The sequence below is a fragment of the Perissodus microlepis genome, chromosome 10 (genome assembly GCF_051167445.1).
Source record: "Perissodus microlepis isolate ML-2025 ecotype Zambia chromosome 10, ASM5116744v1, whole genome shotgun sequence".
NCBI lineage: Eukaryota > Metazoa > Chordata > Actinopteri > Cichliformes > Cichlidae > Perissodus > Perissodus microlepis.
Window position 1 is genome coordinate 7,706,299 of NC_140470.1, and position 16,274 is coordinate 7,722,572.

Sequence of the window (16,274 nt, forward strand, 5' to 3'; positions counted from 1 at the left end):
TTAGCAGATCTGAAAATGACTCGGATTCAACCTCGGCTGAATTACAAAACGCGACAGAAGCAATTGTTGCTGCTCATCAATCTTTTTTTAACCTTTCCAAAGAATTTGAAGTCCATCATTCTACAGTGAGAAAGATTATTCATAAGTGGAAAAAAAATTAAAGGCAGTTTTCACAGGTGTGGACGTCCCAGCAAGGTCACCACAAGGTCAGACAATGTAAAGTACCACGTACCAACTCTGTTTGCAGGGCTTGCCAGGAGAAAGCCTCTTCTTACTTAAAAGAACATGACAGCACGGCTTCGGTTTGCTAAGTTGCACCTGAACAAAGTCCTTTGGACAGAAGAGACCAAAGTACAGATGTTTAACCATAATGCACAGCACCACATTTGAAGAAAACCAAGCACAACAAGCATATCAGCACAAACACTTCATACCAGCCGTCAAGCATGGTGGTGGAGGGGTGATGATTTAGGCTTGTTTTGCACCTGGGCACCATGCAGTCACTGAACCATTAAAACACCACAAACTCCTCTGTATACCAAAGTATTCTAGAGGCAAATGTGGGGCCATCTATCTGATTGCTTAGGCAGGTGGCACAGCAAATTTACAATAGAAAGGCTGAAAATAACAGAATCAAAGTGCTGCAAAGTCCAGGCTTCAGCCTGACTGAATGGTGGTGTGGGACCTAAACAGAGCTGTACATAAACAAATCCCCACTTCTTCTATATTTTGGGTTAGTTTTTAATAAACAAATAGTGCCATGGTATAATGCCATGAGTTGCTGTTCAACTGAGGTTGTATTTACCAAATTTTCAGACCTGGTAAGGACCAGATGTAAAATCCTAGAACTGAAAGAGGGTGCACTTTTTTTGTCATGCGACTGTTAATGATATTCATCTTTTTAGCCGACCATAATCACCCGGTGAAATAAAGATGAAAAAAGACTGCTTAAGAATCGCAGGCGTTGTGTTTTAGAATCTGCTCACTAGAACATTTTGAAACTGAAATGTCAGCAGAAGATTGGACGCCTACTTGTGTCAGAGTTCATACCGCAGACTGACACGCTATACCTGGGTAAAGTGAACATATGCTCCTGCCAAATGATATGTGCACTAAATGAGACTACTGCTTTTGCAGTGCAGGACATTTTGGCAAGAGGTCAGAGCAACATGTGAAAATTATTTTAAAAGAAATTCCCCTGGACCCAAACCTTTGTGCGTGGCTTATCTAGCCCTTTGTATGTGTAACTGTGAAGAAAAATGAACCCACTACTTTAAACACCAAAAACCTAAATGCATTATTTGGGGACAATAAAATCCTTAATCCCATTGGACAAGACAATGAATGGCAAATGAAAGAATAACATATATTCTGAATAACAAATCAAAAATATTCAAGGAATATTTTTTGAAATATGTGAACGATCTGGCAGAAAATTAGCCATAAAAGCTGTTGTAGATGATAATCTGTTTTTTCCTTCAACAAACACTTGAATATATGTCGAGTGCTTTATTCCCCTACTGTATGTTTTTAAAAGAAAAATAGTATTTGTGTGTGTTTTGAGTCCAGCTGGGTGTAGAAAGGGTGTGGGTCATCACTTGACAGAGGCAATCAGGTTGGACAGAGATAAGAAAAAAAAAAAGTACAGTCTGGTCCACCCCAGATGTCATCACAGTATGTTAATGAGCCAGAGTGGGGCCTTTAAGTGCTGGAACCCAACACAGGGACCAGTAAGGAGACCAGACGATGACACACACTGAAGGCAAAGAGGCGAGTATGTGACAGAGATGTGGTAACTGAGGCCTGGAGGCTCTGCGACAGGATCCCTTTGTTTTAATTTAAATACAAAACAGATTTCATATTACAAACATTTTAATTGGTTGTTCTACTCTAACAGTTATCCTCCTTGTTCTTGCAGATTACAAACTACAGGGACTCCCTGCTCACGGTTCTGTCTTGTGCCCTGGACAGGATATCATCTTATACTGTAAGTTTATAAAAGAGACACTACAGTATAGATGATGTACTATCCAGGGTTTCATTCCCCCTCCGCTGCTATCAGCACACCAACACTGTAACTGACCGAAGCCTGAACACTCTGAGGGAGGCTGTCAAACCGTTACCATTACTGAGTTTTAGTAATGGTAAGGGTTCTACAGCCTTCTCTCGATGTCATCTAGACCGGGAGGTGTCACTCACAAGCTCCTGGCGGGTATTTCCTTTTTTTTTTTTTTTTTTTTTTTTTTTTTTTTTTAAATAGGTGCATATGAAATAAAGCAGATGGTTCTTAAATAAGCTTCTCATTGTTTTTTGTTCATCTCGGTGCAGCATATCAGCACTTTAAACTGATTGTGTTTGAGGGATTGCTTTCCTTCCCTGGCCGACGTGCATTGGTTTAAATATTTCCCAACTGCTGTCGGCTTGTCAAAGTGGCGATCTCTGCTGCACAACGGGCTTGTCTAATCACTGGGAAGCAGCTGTTTTTGAGAGTAGGGGGAGCTTGAGGGGCTGACACAGCTTCTGAGAGACATTCAAGGCCTCCCTCCCTCCCTCCCTCCCCTGCTTAAGGCCACTAGCTGGTTATTTATCAAGATGCCCCGAATAGAGTAACCGTCAAGTTAACTCACAGGCAGCAGGAATGAATCTAATCACCATTATCTGACCCATTTTAGCATCAGGTTAGTGCTCCATTTTGCCATCCATTAGGGAGACAATTCAGCCCTCAGGGGCAAAGCTGGGCTTTATAAGAGCCAAAAAAGCAGAAGGAGGGAGAAGTGGGAAGCAGAGAAGGGAGGTGAGAGGGGGGGAGAAAAAGGAAGAAAGAAGCAGAACAAAAAAAGTGATAGTTGCAGGGATGGATGGCCACACTTCAAAGGCAGTGGAGGAGGCTAAAGTGATGTGGGAGTGGAGGGAACAGGGTTGGATGGTACATCAGGGACATTTGAGTGAACATGACTGCGCAGGTCCCGCTTCAGTTTATCTACAGCCCGTGTTTGCACGAAGCGCCCGCCAAGTAAAAAGCTCTGAGAGCCAAAGATAAACCATCGGCTTTTTCACAGCTCGCCAAACCTGCTCAGCCATGAGCACACTGTCAAACTTGTGTCAAAACACTCATTTGATGGGAGTCTATGTCATGTTTGTTACTGAAAATATATCACTGCTTAATAATAATTAATAAAAATAATAATAATTCGGGTGGGGGCTCTGTGGCTTGTGGAAGCTACATTTAATCAACACTTTGTTTTTTTGCAGAAAAACCAAGGTGCTCTTTGCACTTCAACATCAATCTATGAACCGCATTCTGTAACATCTCTATGTAAAAGCTTTAATAATGCACGGGATGAATGGAGGCTGCAAAAGTCACAATTTATAGTAGAATTCCTCTTCTTCAGAGAGGTGTCAGGTCAAAGGAGTTCTGGGTATGAGAATATTTTATATGTTAAGTTACAGCTCCATATCAAACTCATGATGAGAGGTCTGTCCTTTTCTCTTCCTATTGCAAGTCCTTCATCCATTTTCACTTTTTCAGCTTGACTGAGAGCTTCAACCTGACTTCCCTCAGGTATACTCTGCTCAGGTCCTCGCTCGCTTCTTGTGCGATCCGCGCCACCATCTGTCCAGCTGTGCCGATCACCATCCTCTACACACACACAATAGAAACAGAAACATCAGCATCAGGCACCACTGAGCACATGAAAGGTTTTATTTCATTTAGGGAAGAATAGTTTTCTTCAGGAAAAGTTTAGACGAGCATCATAACCTCAGCGTCATATCAAAACTGCAGGAAAATGAACTTGTCAAAGATTAAACATTTGTGATTCAAGATGCTGATTATTCATATCTTTATATCGTTACCTTATTTGATTAAAACCTCTATAAATCAGTCAGTGTCCTTTATATCTCTGGTCTTTGGTTCCACCCATGTATGGTTGCATGCATGGGTAAAAAGTAGCTTTGAGTCAGGAAAAACACTAAATTCAGTGTTTATTGGTCATTCGAGTTCTACCTCTACATTTCTTGAATCATTCCTGTGTGACATGCAAACTGTGAAGAACAGCGATGATCTGCATAACTCTTCTTGGAGGTGACCAACCTTGAAACATTTTCAGCACAACAGACGTAGCTTCAAATATTCCCTGTCGTTAAAAATGCATGGCTTAGAAAGGCTGCTCTAATATTTATGAGTTCAAAACACAAGGAAAAAGAATTTTTGGAGGTACGGGGCAAACAAATACCAGAAGCCATCAGAGAGGCTACAGGTGTCAGTAAGAGAGGTAAAGATTTCACTTCTTTCAGCCCAGCATGCACTGACACTTCAGAATGGCAGCCTATCATTAAATTACATGTCCACACACAGAAGTAGAAATAAAGAGTTGACCCTAGTAGTGGGCAGCACGACTGCAGTCACCCCTTTGACCCAAAGTTGGATAAAGTGTTAAGAAAACAGATGGATGGCTGTCCTGCCTTTGTGATTATATGGGTACTGCAGTAGATGTGGTCACACCACTGAACACAAAAGTACTTTCAAGGAATTGACTTCCCATCAATACTCAAAATATGCAACTCTTGCTAAAGCATGCGGAAGTAATTAAAAGTTATTTACACAGCGCCAAATCCCAACATCAGTTGCCTCAAGGTGCTTTATATTGTAAGGTAGACCCTACAATAACGCATACAGAGAAAAACCCAACAATCATTTGAGCCCCTATGAGCAAGCACTGTGGCGAAAGTGGGAAGAAAAAACTCTGTTAACAGGAAGAAACCTCAAAGCATGTCAACTGGATTCAACACTTTGACTAAACCACTCCAAAAACCTTCTTTTTTTTTTTTGCTTTTTGAGACATTTAGAGGTGAACTATGGCAAGTTATCCAGCTGCTGAAGCAGAAAAGTGGCCCCAGATGCATCACACTACCACCAGCATGTTTGATTGTTGGTGTGAGGTTCTTTTTATGAAATACTGTACTAGTTTTACACTAGATGTTTCTGGGAATAAAAAAAAAGAGTGATTTCAAACAACTACATGGACATACAGCACATTTACGGCTGTCTCATTTGGTATGCAGGCCAAGTACAGCACTTCACTAACACAGATGCACGTGATAAAAGCCCAATAAAGAGTGAGAATGCTTACCATGTGGGTTTCTTTCTTTGTGTAAAGTTTCACAGAAATATCCAGCTCTCCATCTTCTCCATCTTGCCAGAGTTCAACAGACTAAAAATAGAGACATTTTGATCTTAGAAATGTATTCTTCACACATTAGGCAAATAAAGTTTTTAAAAATGGCAGCAGAGTCAAAGCAAGAGCAGATAATATATCCTGTGCGGAGAGAAACTCATGTCGCATAACTCCAAGAGCTGCTAATAACTAATCAAGCCCACAGTACGCCTTTGACATGGTTGTGTGATTCTGTAATGACAGATTTTATAATGATGTATTCAAAAATGACCCTTGCGTTTTTTTAGAAGCAGCAACAAACAGCTGCATCAAGCACATGTCAACATGTAGAATGGAGGCAAGTATGAAGCTCTTTAAATAGGCTTTAATCAGTGCAGCCAGATGTGACGAGTGCAGTTTGCTGTCAGCTTACGGTCACATGTGACTTCAGAGAGTTCACTGGTTCATTAGTCACCTGTGTCATTGAATAGGGCACTTCCTGGGGCAGATACTCCAGAAGCTTCTCTCTGATGATGTTAGTGCAGACCTCCTCTGGACTTTGGTCAGTCAGGACTTCACTGTGATATTGCCACGATCCTGGCTTGGCAGCAACCATGAAGTAGCTCTTTAAGAACAGAAAAACAGAACACAGTTATACCACATGAACATTACAGTGTATCTTGATGTGGTCATATGACATTTACCTTCAGAGTGTCCACGTCCTCTCTGTCCACTGACGACAGCATGAACACGTCCTTGAAGTGAGGCCAGCCCTGCTGGTTTCTCAGTGTCTTCAGCTGTTCTTTGCTCAGCGCAGAGGTCGGCTCACTCCCATCCTCGGGTTCTGCGTTTTCCTCACCCTCCGAAGCCCTTTCTGATCTTTTCTCTGCCCACGGGGGCTTGATCACTGGCCTGATCCGCATTTTGCGTCCATTCACCACTCCACACGTCAACTGAGCCGTGATATCCAGCAGTCTATCTTTAGCCTTCATGAGGTCCACCTTAAAATAACATAAAATATGCAAACATTATCGCCTTTTCATGCAGGAACTATTTTCTTTATACCATCACAGTGATGGAAACTGTAAAGGTAGCCACATGCACACTTGCTCTGTTTGGCAGTTGTAGCTCTGTAGAAAGAAAGTAGTAGTTCCTACATCCAACTCCGACAACACTTGAAAAGTCAATTAAAACTTTTAATTCTTGCAGTAAAAGAGCGTTTTATCGATTGTTTAATTGAGCAATCGGGTAAAAATACTTTTGAGCAATAATAAATACTCAAAAGAGAAAAACATAGCTCTTTTAAAATGAACTGCTCACTGGTTTCTATTTTAGACTGAAGTGTTTTAATACTTTCATACAGTATCTATAAAAAAAGTAAAGCATTTATGTATTTACCTGCCATATTAAAAACAATCTTAGATGCAAAAATAAATAATCATAAGTACAGTAATGTCAAATAAAATTAGGTATAGATGCAAGCTCACTTTTTCTTCTTAGAAGGCTTACTTACACAAGCAGGAGGTAAAAAGATTTGACAGTTTTTTATCTCCTGGATGAGGTATCTGTTTTTGTGTGTGCATATATTATATATTATATTAACTAAACTAAATCTGCAAAACAGTGTTACTAAAGTCTTGAAATAAATATGGTCTCGTACACCCCATGCCCCCCTTTAGACTCACTCCTGCTTATGTACACTTTAACTTCTGTAGCTTTACTTCAGATATTCTCTGTGTAAAACAATCAGCGGTGGATGAGAGCAGCTACAAAGCTCGCTTTTCTTCACATTGGAGCTTGTTGAACAGGCGGTCTGGTTAAGGACTCAAGCCAGCTTTTTCCCAGTAAAGGACTTTATGGCAATTACAGTAACAAGCGCTGCTATTCTGTACACTAGAAAACCCTTTTCTTTCACTCCACCTGAGCTCACGGTCTCCGTAACAGCTCCACCTCTTTGCTCTAACTGAGCGCTACAGAGTCGTGGATTACACAAAGCACCAAACAAAAAACTTTGCATTGAGGATTTTCTATTATCGAGTGATTTGAATTAATCAATCACTGCAGTGGAATTCACTGCAATGAATCCCATATTATTCCTTACTGTGGACAAACCTAATGAAAGGAACAAAGCTGTAACATAAACACGTATTGGCAGCAACATTGTACTTAATGACCTTTCCCTGCTGCTGTAAATTCTCATATTTTCTTTTTTTTTTTTTAATCATCCTGTGGGGTTTGGGATGGAAGGCCACTGACATGATTCTGAAACTAGAAGCTACTGTGAGATGAACTGATTTTGGGCTCTTTATTTGGTTTGGTGACAGTGACACAAACACTGAATGATGCCAGCTTTAGCTTTTAGCTTCAATAATAATAATGAATTAGGATGTTATAGGCAAAAAAGTGCTTCTTGTAAAGTGTACAGTACATTAGCTGCTACTATCCCTGCAAATACTGCTTGTTTTAAATAGTTATAAACAAGCATGTGAGGTGGTATAACTAGTTATTACTAAGTACTTGTCAAGAGGTTACAATATGAGGCATTCATACAAGAGAAAGGCTAGACTACATTACTACATAAGCTTTTATCAATCAGATTTCTTCCTGCCTTGTAGTTTCTGCTTTTATGAATCATGCGAAACATGCACATTTTACTCCAGCAAAAAGTACCTTATTCAGGACTAGGACTGCTGGAATATCCGGGTGCTGGGCTAGGCATTTCAGCACCTCAAAGTCGAGCCTGCTGCACATCCATTTGTCTGCCACATCCACCATGACTACCACTGGAAATGCAATTATAAGCATTTAAAAGGGAGCACTGCGCACCACTGTTCACATTAGATCAGCACAAAGAATAATAATAAAAAAATAGAGACTGCTCAATTGCGGTTAATAAATGACCCAGAGTGAATATATCATACTTAGGTCAGCTTCTTTGACCGTGTTCCAGGGATCCACAAGCAAAGACTTCTCCAGCTGGTGTCTTTGAAGACAGAATTTATTCATGTATTACACAGCAGAATAAAACCAGAGGGAGACAGACTTGAGTAATATCTAAATGGGAAAAGCACCTTTTGACCTTTGATGGGGTAGTAAGACCAGGAGTATCAAGCAAGATCTACAAAAAACAAACAATTTATTGACAAAGGCATATAACTTCTGAGCAACATTCCTGGATTAAAACAGAAAGTAAGCGAAAAGGTTCGTACTATCTGTGTGTCTTCCTCTGTTAGGACGCCCAGTGCACGTGACCGTGTAGTGTGTACTTTCTTGGACACAGCAAACACCTTTAAGACAAGATTACAGATTTTAGAAGGTGAGCAATAAGACAAATATTTTACAGAGTAAAGATTTTTTAAAAAGAAAGAAAAACCTTTCTGCCAAGGAGCTGATTGGACAATGTGGATTTCCCAGCATTTGGGGCACCTATTATAGCCACTTTCAAAACCTTTGAGTTTTCAGGTTGATCTGGATGTTTCATTAACAGAGACAACTGTTCACCTAAAAAGACAACACTAAACATTAGACAGACCATAAACACAACAGAAGGATGACATGTGCAATTTTTGGGAAAAGGCTGAGTTGGAATGATCAGGCAAATTTAGAGATGTAAATCTCTGAGGCAGTGGTCTGGTTACCGCTGTCTGGCGGAACTGAGGCTGGAAGGCGATAAATGTTGCCGTCTGCCTCTGCTGCTTTGCCTTTCATCAGTCTGCTGAGAAATGCCTCTGATGTAATAAAACAAGCAGGAGTGAAGATAAATCCGTTCCCCCCTCCACGGCTGCAGGCAGCATTTCCTGTAAAGACATCAAAATCTCCATCACTTCACTGCCAGCTGGTCCGCAAGCTGACTGACTGATTATTCATACTGGGATGTTAATATGACACAGAATAGTGACGCATTCAGATTTTCTTTGTCCAAACCCCCTCCTGCCCCGCCTCCCCCCCCCCCCCAAAAAAAAACAGTTCACAAAATAAACCATACATCATCACATAACTCCAAGATTTTTGTGCTGTCTTATCCCCAAAACTGCAGCTTTTGAAAGTCGTTTTGGATAACAAGCACTTTTATGGAGAAATGTGTTAACAAGCAATTTGTTGTTACTTTTGCAGAAAATTTTAGCCTTAGTGGAGGTATAAAGTCTCAGGCTGCTCCTGTTAGCACTGTGCAGGAGAGAAATGATTCACTTTATCTAGCAAATATAAATGTAATCAATTTATGATTTAAACTACTTTTAAAATCAGCTTTCCAAAAGTTTAATAAGAAAGGACTTTAATAGTAAGAGGAGGGGGGGTTCCTCCTTGAGCTGGACCAAAATCAACAGGATCATCTTCCAGAAACTCACTGCTATACTCTCACTACATGAGGCCGGGCACTAGAGCAGTAGGGTCTGACAATGTCCGAGGATTTCATCCCGATACCTAATGGCAATCATGGTGCTGTTGCCTAGCCTGTAGAGGTCTGTGTGTCCCTCCATCAATATGGATCCCCAGACCATTACTGACCCAGTACCAAACCGGTTATACTGAACGATGTTACAGGCAGCATAACGTTCTCCACGGCTTCTCCAGACTCTGTCACATATGGTCAGGGTGAATCTGCTCTCATCTCTAAAAAGCAAAGGGCATCAGTGATGACCTGCCAATTCTGGTATTCTGATGGCAAAATCCAATCAGGATCAACATCATAGGGACCAACAGAGGATGTCAGTACACAGGCCACCTTATGTAGTCTGTTTTTGATCGTGTGGTCAGAGACACTCACACCAGCAGGCTGTAGGAGGTCATTCTGGCGATGCTCATCCTGTTCCTCCTTACACAAATGGAGCAGATGCCGATCCTGGTGATCGCTTACGGACCTTCTACAGCCCTGTCCAGTTCTCCTAGAGCAGTGGTTCCCAAGCCCCCCCCCCGCACAAACACATACTCCAACCACACACACCCATATTTTGTTTTCAAACTCCATTGCAGTTTATTTCACGCCCCAAACATTTAGTAAACAATTAAGCAAATACAAGTAAACTGCAATAAATTACAGGTAGTAATAAAATACACTACTAACTCTTTTACGCTACGTCCACACCTACATGGGTATTGTCGAAAAACGCAACTGTTTCTGTGCGTTTGGGCCTTTCGTCAACACGTAAACGGTGTTTCGAATCACCGAAAACTGAGATTTTTAAAAACTCCTTTTTTGCGTTTACGTGTGGACAAGGAATACAGAGTTCATCACGCAACGTCAAAGGTATGTGCCTTTTTTCACATCACGCTGTGCGCCACGTTATTGTTTACATGAGATGAATTGCAGAATGGCAGATAGAGACAAAATACTGTTAATCTGACTATCTGCAGGTTTTACACGCTTACATATACACACACAGTTACTGTCCCTCCATTTAGAAAGGCAGAGGGGTCACGGTGTAATTATTGTACGTGTAGTTGTTTTTTTCCTGTGTAATAATATTCAACATTGCTATCAATACATTTTTCAAAAAAATGCCTCTCTGTGCAAACTGGGTTTAAAAACATAAACAACTGTGGGATACTGTTTGTCTGTGATTTGGACAGGGGGAACAAATTGTGGCCGGATCAGCCTGATATTATTTGTATCCCACTGTAATTTTACTCTATAAAGATCTAACATCTCCAAAACGTCAGGAGTAGTTAGTCAAGAAGTGTTTGTGAACTAAAAATCGAGAATGTGGGATACTGTTTGTCCAAACCAATTCTGCAGGGGATACCTTACCTTGGCACTTGTGCAGGTGAAGCCAAAGGGAAGATATGCTTCATCATATTTTCTAGTCTTTGGCTTGGAAGGAAGTTGGTTTGGAAACATATTTGGCGATGCTTAATCTCCTGTTTTGCGTTTGTGTGGGAGCCCTGTCAAAAACCTGTCCATTATGCTAGCAGTGTCCAAGCGTTCTTTTTTGGGTTTTTTTTTTCTTTCATACCGCCTGCCATCCTGGAGGAATTGGACTACCTGTGTAACCTCTGTAGTGTCCAGGTATCGCCTAATGCTGACAGTAGTGACACTGATTCTAGCCAAATGCAAAACTGGTGAAAGAACTGTCAGAAAAGATGAGGTGGGACCTATAACACCATTCTGTTTTTGGAGTTGTCTCACCGTTGCCTTTTTTTGCTCCTGTTGTTAATTTCATTAACACCAAAGCAGCTGAAACGGATTAACAGCCCCTCTACTACCTAACTACAAAGATCAATATCTCAGAAGTTTAACTGACTTGATGGTGTACTCAAAAAAATAAAAATCAGAATTGGTTGGGTCAGGGATGCGAACAGTCTACGTAATTCAAAGTAAATTTTACAAAATGTATCAATTTTTTTTAAAAAATGACAGTGTAATCCAATCAGTGTGAAACAAATACACACTGTCAACTGAGTCTACTCGACACAGTTGACTGCCAGCTGGTTATATTCCTATAGAAGAGGAGGGTTGCTCAGCACAAATATATTACAGGGTGTATCAGAAAGAGTCATCCACTTACAAAGCGCTTTAACCTTGCAGCTATTTACTGGTAATGATCTAAACATGTACCTTTAGAAAAAGGGGATTCAAGAGTTTTTGTGAGTGCTTGCCGGTAGGTAACAACAACAGCAGCTCCAGACACACTTTCTTGTATGTTATTACCAGTGTTGGGACTAACGCGTTATTAAGTAACGCGTTACAGTAACTACGTTATTATTGTGGTAACGAGCACGGTAAGTAGTTATTATGCCAAAACCAGGAACGCGTTAGTCGTTACTGGGATTTAAATAGGCTCGTTATTCGTTACTTCGTGTGGTGGCTATCGCGGAGCTTCCACAGATTCAATAACATTAGCAAGTGGTGGAAGCCAGCAGGTGGATGAAGGAAAAGGGAGGCAAGAGGAGAGACCCGAAGCAGCCGCCGGTCCGAGTATCAGGTGAACTGAACTTCAGGTAAGAAGTTATGACCTGCAGTATATCTGAGTCACATATAAATCAAGTTTAGGTGGAGTTTATTTTCGTTATGCTGACTTTTTCGTACTGCCTACTAGCTAGCATGACGGAGTTTCTATACAGCTGGGTGGGTGCTATGTTACTGATGTTGAACTTTATTTTGTTCATACGGTTAATTATTAGAGTTGCCAACCGTCCCGTAAAAAACAGAATCGTCTCGTATTCAGAGAAAATATTACGGGTTTCGTATTGAGGTGAAAAGGAACATTTTGTCCCGGACTTCAGCTACAATGAAAAAGACACAAAGCTGGAGTTATTCTGTGTATACGCTGCACAGCTGCCTCTTCTCCTCTCATTCTCTCCCCTCCCTCTCCTGTTTCTACTTCAATCATGAAACTGATCAATGATCAGCTGATCGGCTTTTCTCTCTTGTTTATTTATCGCCCACTTTGCGCCAGAAAGAGGAAACCAGCGGATGTCGCGCTAAACAACAGCAGCACGTTTAAGCTTGATCAGCTGTTGTTAGAATTTATTTAATATTACTTTCTACTATCAGCTGATGTTTGCTGGAGCCACAGCTGTAAAGCTGCTGGTCATGATATCGGTTTGGATATGTGGTGAGATGGAAACATGAAGATGAAACCAGGAGATGTCCTTACTGAATCATCAGAGCTGAACAGGTGATGGAGAAACAGGTTTACCTTTTAGGTGACATGAATGAGTTGAAGGGAAGTTATGAACTGTTTCTGAGAGACAAATAACACCAGGATCCTTTTTTTACTTAGCTGACAGCTGGTAACTGTGCAGGGGCGGGTCTAGCAAAGTGTTGCCAGGGGGGCAGGTAGGGCATTAACAGGGAAAGGGGGGCACAAGGAAATACTTTTCTTTCTTATTCTCATTTAAAATGTCTCGCTTTTAAAAAAATAATTATCTGAGTCTTACAACAAACGATTGATAGATTGACACATATATACCATCAGAACAGTGTACATCACTGTCACAACAGCGTTTGTTTTCATTCAAAGGCTTTATGATTTTTCCTATAATGGTGGGCCGGTCTCTAGTCAAATTTTTTTTTGTCCCAGTCCAGCCCTGTAAGCAGCTCATCTGCAGTCTGGTGTTACCTACATCTTCCTATTCAGAAGGCAGAATTTCCGAGTTCTGAGTACAATCGAAAGCACCACGACTGCAGTTTTTGTGTTGGATGTAAAAAGCAGGCTAGAATCATGCGGCGGTCAACGACGGTCCAGGCGTGGGATTTCTCTCGTGGAAGTGTGCACATTATTTTTTTCCTTTCTATTGGTAGGTGGCACAGTGCACTTGTGGCAAGTAAGCAAGCTAGAAGACTGGCAGTCTGGCTGGGTATCCAGTTACGGAAGCAACACATTAACAAGAGAATTCTGGGTAAAACCAAAGTTACTTTCCCTAGTAACTAGTTACTCTGAAAGTAACGAGTAACTTGAAGTAACTGAGTTACTTTTGATAGAAGTAACTAGTAATGTAACTAAGTTACTAATTTAAAGTAACTTACCCAACACTGGTTATTACTAACTTGACCCCAATCAATTGCAGACTGATGCCAGACTGACTCAGTCTTACAACAACATGGCAGGTATTAATGACGTGTTGGAGAACGTCTCGTTTTTCAGTCAAAAAACATCTGTAGTGAGAAAAGTGTCTGAAGGTTCTCAGAGCCACCTCCACAGGACAAGACTCAGCTGTCCATCTGCATCTTAAGGATAAAGGATGCCAATGTTTACATTTTGGACAGAGAAGACAGATGGTTTGAAAGAAGAGTGAAAGAAGCCATTTATGTCCACTGTGAGCGACCATCTTTGAACAGAGGCGGTGGTTTACGACACCAACTGTCTGCCATCTATAATCCAGTTTTGAGTTCCCTCCCCAGACGCCTTAACGCCCACTCACATCCTGGGCCATCTGACCTCAGGAAATCACATGATAAGGTGGGGCCAGGTTTCACAATGAGCTCACCCGAAACCCTGGCTGATTGGGACCCACACCCATTTTCACACCTTGGCTCAGGCGATTAGAGGATCATCAGGGGGTCCTTTTGTCTCTCTTTGGGGGGATACTCCCACTAGGTTTAAATCTGGGACTCCCCATCATTTGACCTTAGAACTGAAGAAACTTCTCGGATGAGAGGTGAAACGTCTTCAAGCAACTTAAAGAAGTCCAGACGCTTTTCTTTGCAAGCTCCTTTGACTGTAGTGAGAAAACTTTATCTCGTTGGATAAAACAGAAAGTGACAAACCGCAATATGTTCTTGCAATACTCAACATATCACCGCATGTAAGAAAACCCAGGTAAAGCATTGAGATAATATCGTATCGATAACAATAGCTCATCTTTTCCGCCTCAAATTATCAGCCATATTTTCTGTCTGTTCACGGTCCTTTACACGGCGTCTATACAGTTAATCAAAGCAGCAATGACATCTTCATCCATGTAGATGTCATTATAATGTCTATGGTATTAGCATACAGTCTCCCTCACAAACCTCATTCCGAGCTACAGGTGACATTTCACTTTTCCCCATTTGGTATTAACCCCGAGCCTCAAATATTTCTCCTTTCAAAAATGAACAAAATAAACGATAAGCAGAAAAATAATGTCTCCACTGACCCGCTGTCAGAAACCATGACGCACTTTCCTGTCGAGCAGACACGGCGAGCCGCCTGGAGAGGACAGCCGAGTCTCTGAAAAAGCGACCACACACTCTGAGAGCCATCTTACTTTGACAAAACAACAGCTGCTGTGTTTTAGCTAATAAGACGTTGTTCGTCTGCGAAGAACTGGGTCGCTTGTTTACATTCACATTGCCTGTAAGGTAAAACCATGTTGCTTTAACCAAAGAGAGGTATCTTCCGCTCTGGAGAGGGTCTGTATGAGTGTGCTTGTGAAAGCTACACCGCCCCCTAGCGGCCGCATGGTCAACTGCATCCCTGACCATCCTACTCGCATTCATCTGAAACGTTAAAGTCAGATAGCAAATTAATCACAACCCACTGATTAAACTGATTTTTTTCAAGGCAAATAAAACTGAAATATTTATTGTTTGACAAGATTTACATCATAATATCCAACTACTCTCCTAATGACTCAGTAAAGACTGTACCAGTTGCGTACTCTTCACTGACTAAATCGAAAATGACAGTTCATGGTCTGAGTGACTGAAAATGATTGCATAAGAAGAGAAACAAGGAAACAAACAAATAAAGGCTGAGGAATGAGAAGAGAGATCATTGAGTTTGGAGGAACTATGTGATGGAGGAAATTATTCGAGTGGGCACAACTGTTCTCTAGGCCTTACTTCTACATAACTAACAAAATAATATAACTGTTGTGTGTCATTTTGCAGCAAACCCTCTTTAACTCCCAGAAGTCCCCCGAGGCCCCAGCTTAGGAACCACCTGTCTACAGCAGGAAGGACAGAGACAAGCTGAAATCAGCCGACGGCAATCCCAAATCAGCTCATCACAATGCACAAACGCGTCTTCCAACATGAGCAACCTGCAGTTTGAAATGAATGACAGACCTCAAAGGGACTTTTAGAAGAGGTGATATTCTCTAGATTACTTTGTGAGCAATGCTGCACCCACAACCGCAAATCAGATTGCACTGCTCAGACATTTTCTTTCCCTCTTGTCCCATGATTGCACACAACAGAGCTGATCCCCAAGGGTGCTTGAAGCACAGTTTTGACAGTGTTGTTGAGGATATATTGAGCATGGGTCGCCTAAAGCAGCATACTAACCTGAAGAAAGCATGCATGCTGACAAACTCACTCACCTCCCCGTAAGATTTAAGCACTAATTCATGAGGATGAGCTGATATAATGGCCTGATAACCACAAAGTGCATGAGGTTAATAGTCGGACTAAAAGGACGCAGTTTGCGTGGTGATTGTTTACTGTAATACGTTGTTTTCAATATGCAAGGGAAAGCCAAGCAGAGCAGATGTCTCCCTGTAGTCCATCAAGCTCACCGGCTGTTTGTTAGTCCTGGAGGACTTGCTCGGGGTGGAACAAACACCTCCACTGGGGAGGATGATGAAGGATATCAGGTAGCTCACAATCTGTCATCATCTAACTCTAAAAGCTCAGCAGCAATGGAGGGGCAACAAAAATGGAGCTTTTAGCAGACACTTACTGCCAAATTCCAA

General features: G+C 41.4%; 1 protein-coding gene across 2 annotated transcripts; it reads right to left on the reverse strand.

Moving 5' to 3' along the window:
• Window positions 1-1,816: 1,816 nt before the first annotated feature.
• Window positions 1,817-14,987, reverse strand: eral1 (Era-like 12S mitochondrial rRNA chaperone 1). Of its 2 annotated transcripts, none has more exons than XM_084941702.1 (11): window positions 14,736-14,987; window positions 8,795-8,953; window positions 8,530-8,657; window positions 8,366-8,443; window positions 8,228-8,274; window positions 8,078-8,139; window positions 7,827-7,939; window positions 5,861-6,157; window positions 5,632-5,781; window positions 5,133-5,213; window positions 1,817-3,640 (listed from the first exon to the last, which is right to left on the reverse strand). In XM_084941702.1, the coding sequence occupies exons 1-11, from the start codon at window positions 14,839-14,841 to the stop codon at window positions 3,518-3,520; spliced, it is 1,344 nt and encodes a 447-aa protein (XP_084797828.1). In that variant the 5' UTR covers window positions 14,842-14,987; the 3' UTR covers window positions 1,817-3,517. The 2 variants fall into 2 exon arrangements, with proteins under 2 accessions (XP_084797828.1, XP_084797830.1); XM_084941704.1 differs by lacking the exon at window positions 14,736-14,987 and adding an exon at window positions 9,922-14,724.
• Between the last annotated feature and the right edge of the window lie 1,287 nt (window positions 14,988-16,274).

Excerpts from the sequence above, each read along its gene's own strand:
- eral1 (XM_084941702.1), bottom strand. The coding sequence starts at position 14,841 with ATGGCTCTCAGAGTGTGTGGTCGCTTTTTCAGAGACTCGGCTGTCCTC. Across the intron at positions 8,954-14,735 it reads GTCATGGTTTCTGACAGCGG|GAAATGCTGCCTGCAGCCGT; the intron begins GTCAGTGGAGAC and ends ATGTCTTTACAG. Across the intron at positions 8,444-8,529 it reads ATCAGCTCCTTGGCAGAAAG|GTGTTTGCTGTGTCCAAGAA; the intron begins GTTTTTCTTTCT and ends CTTGTCTTAAAG.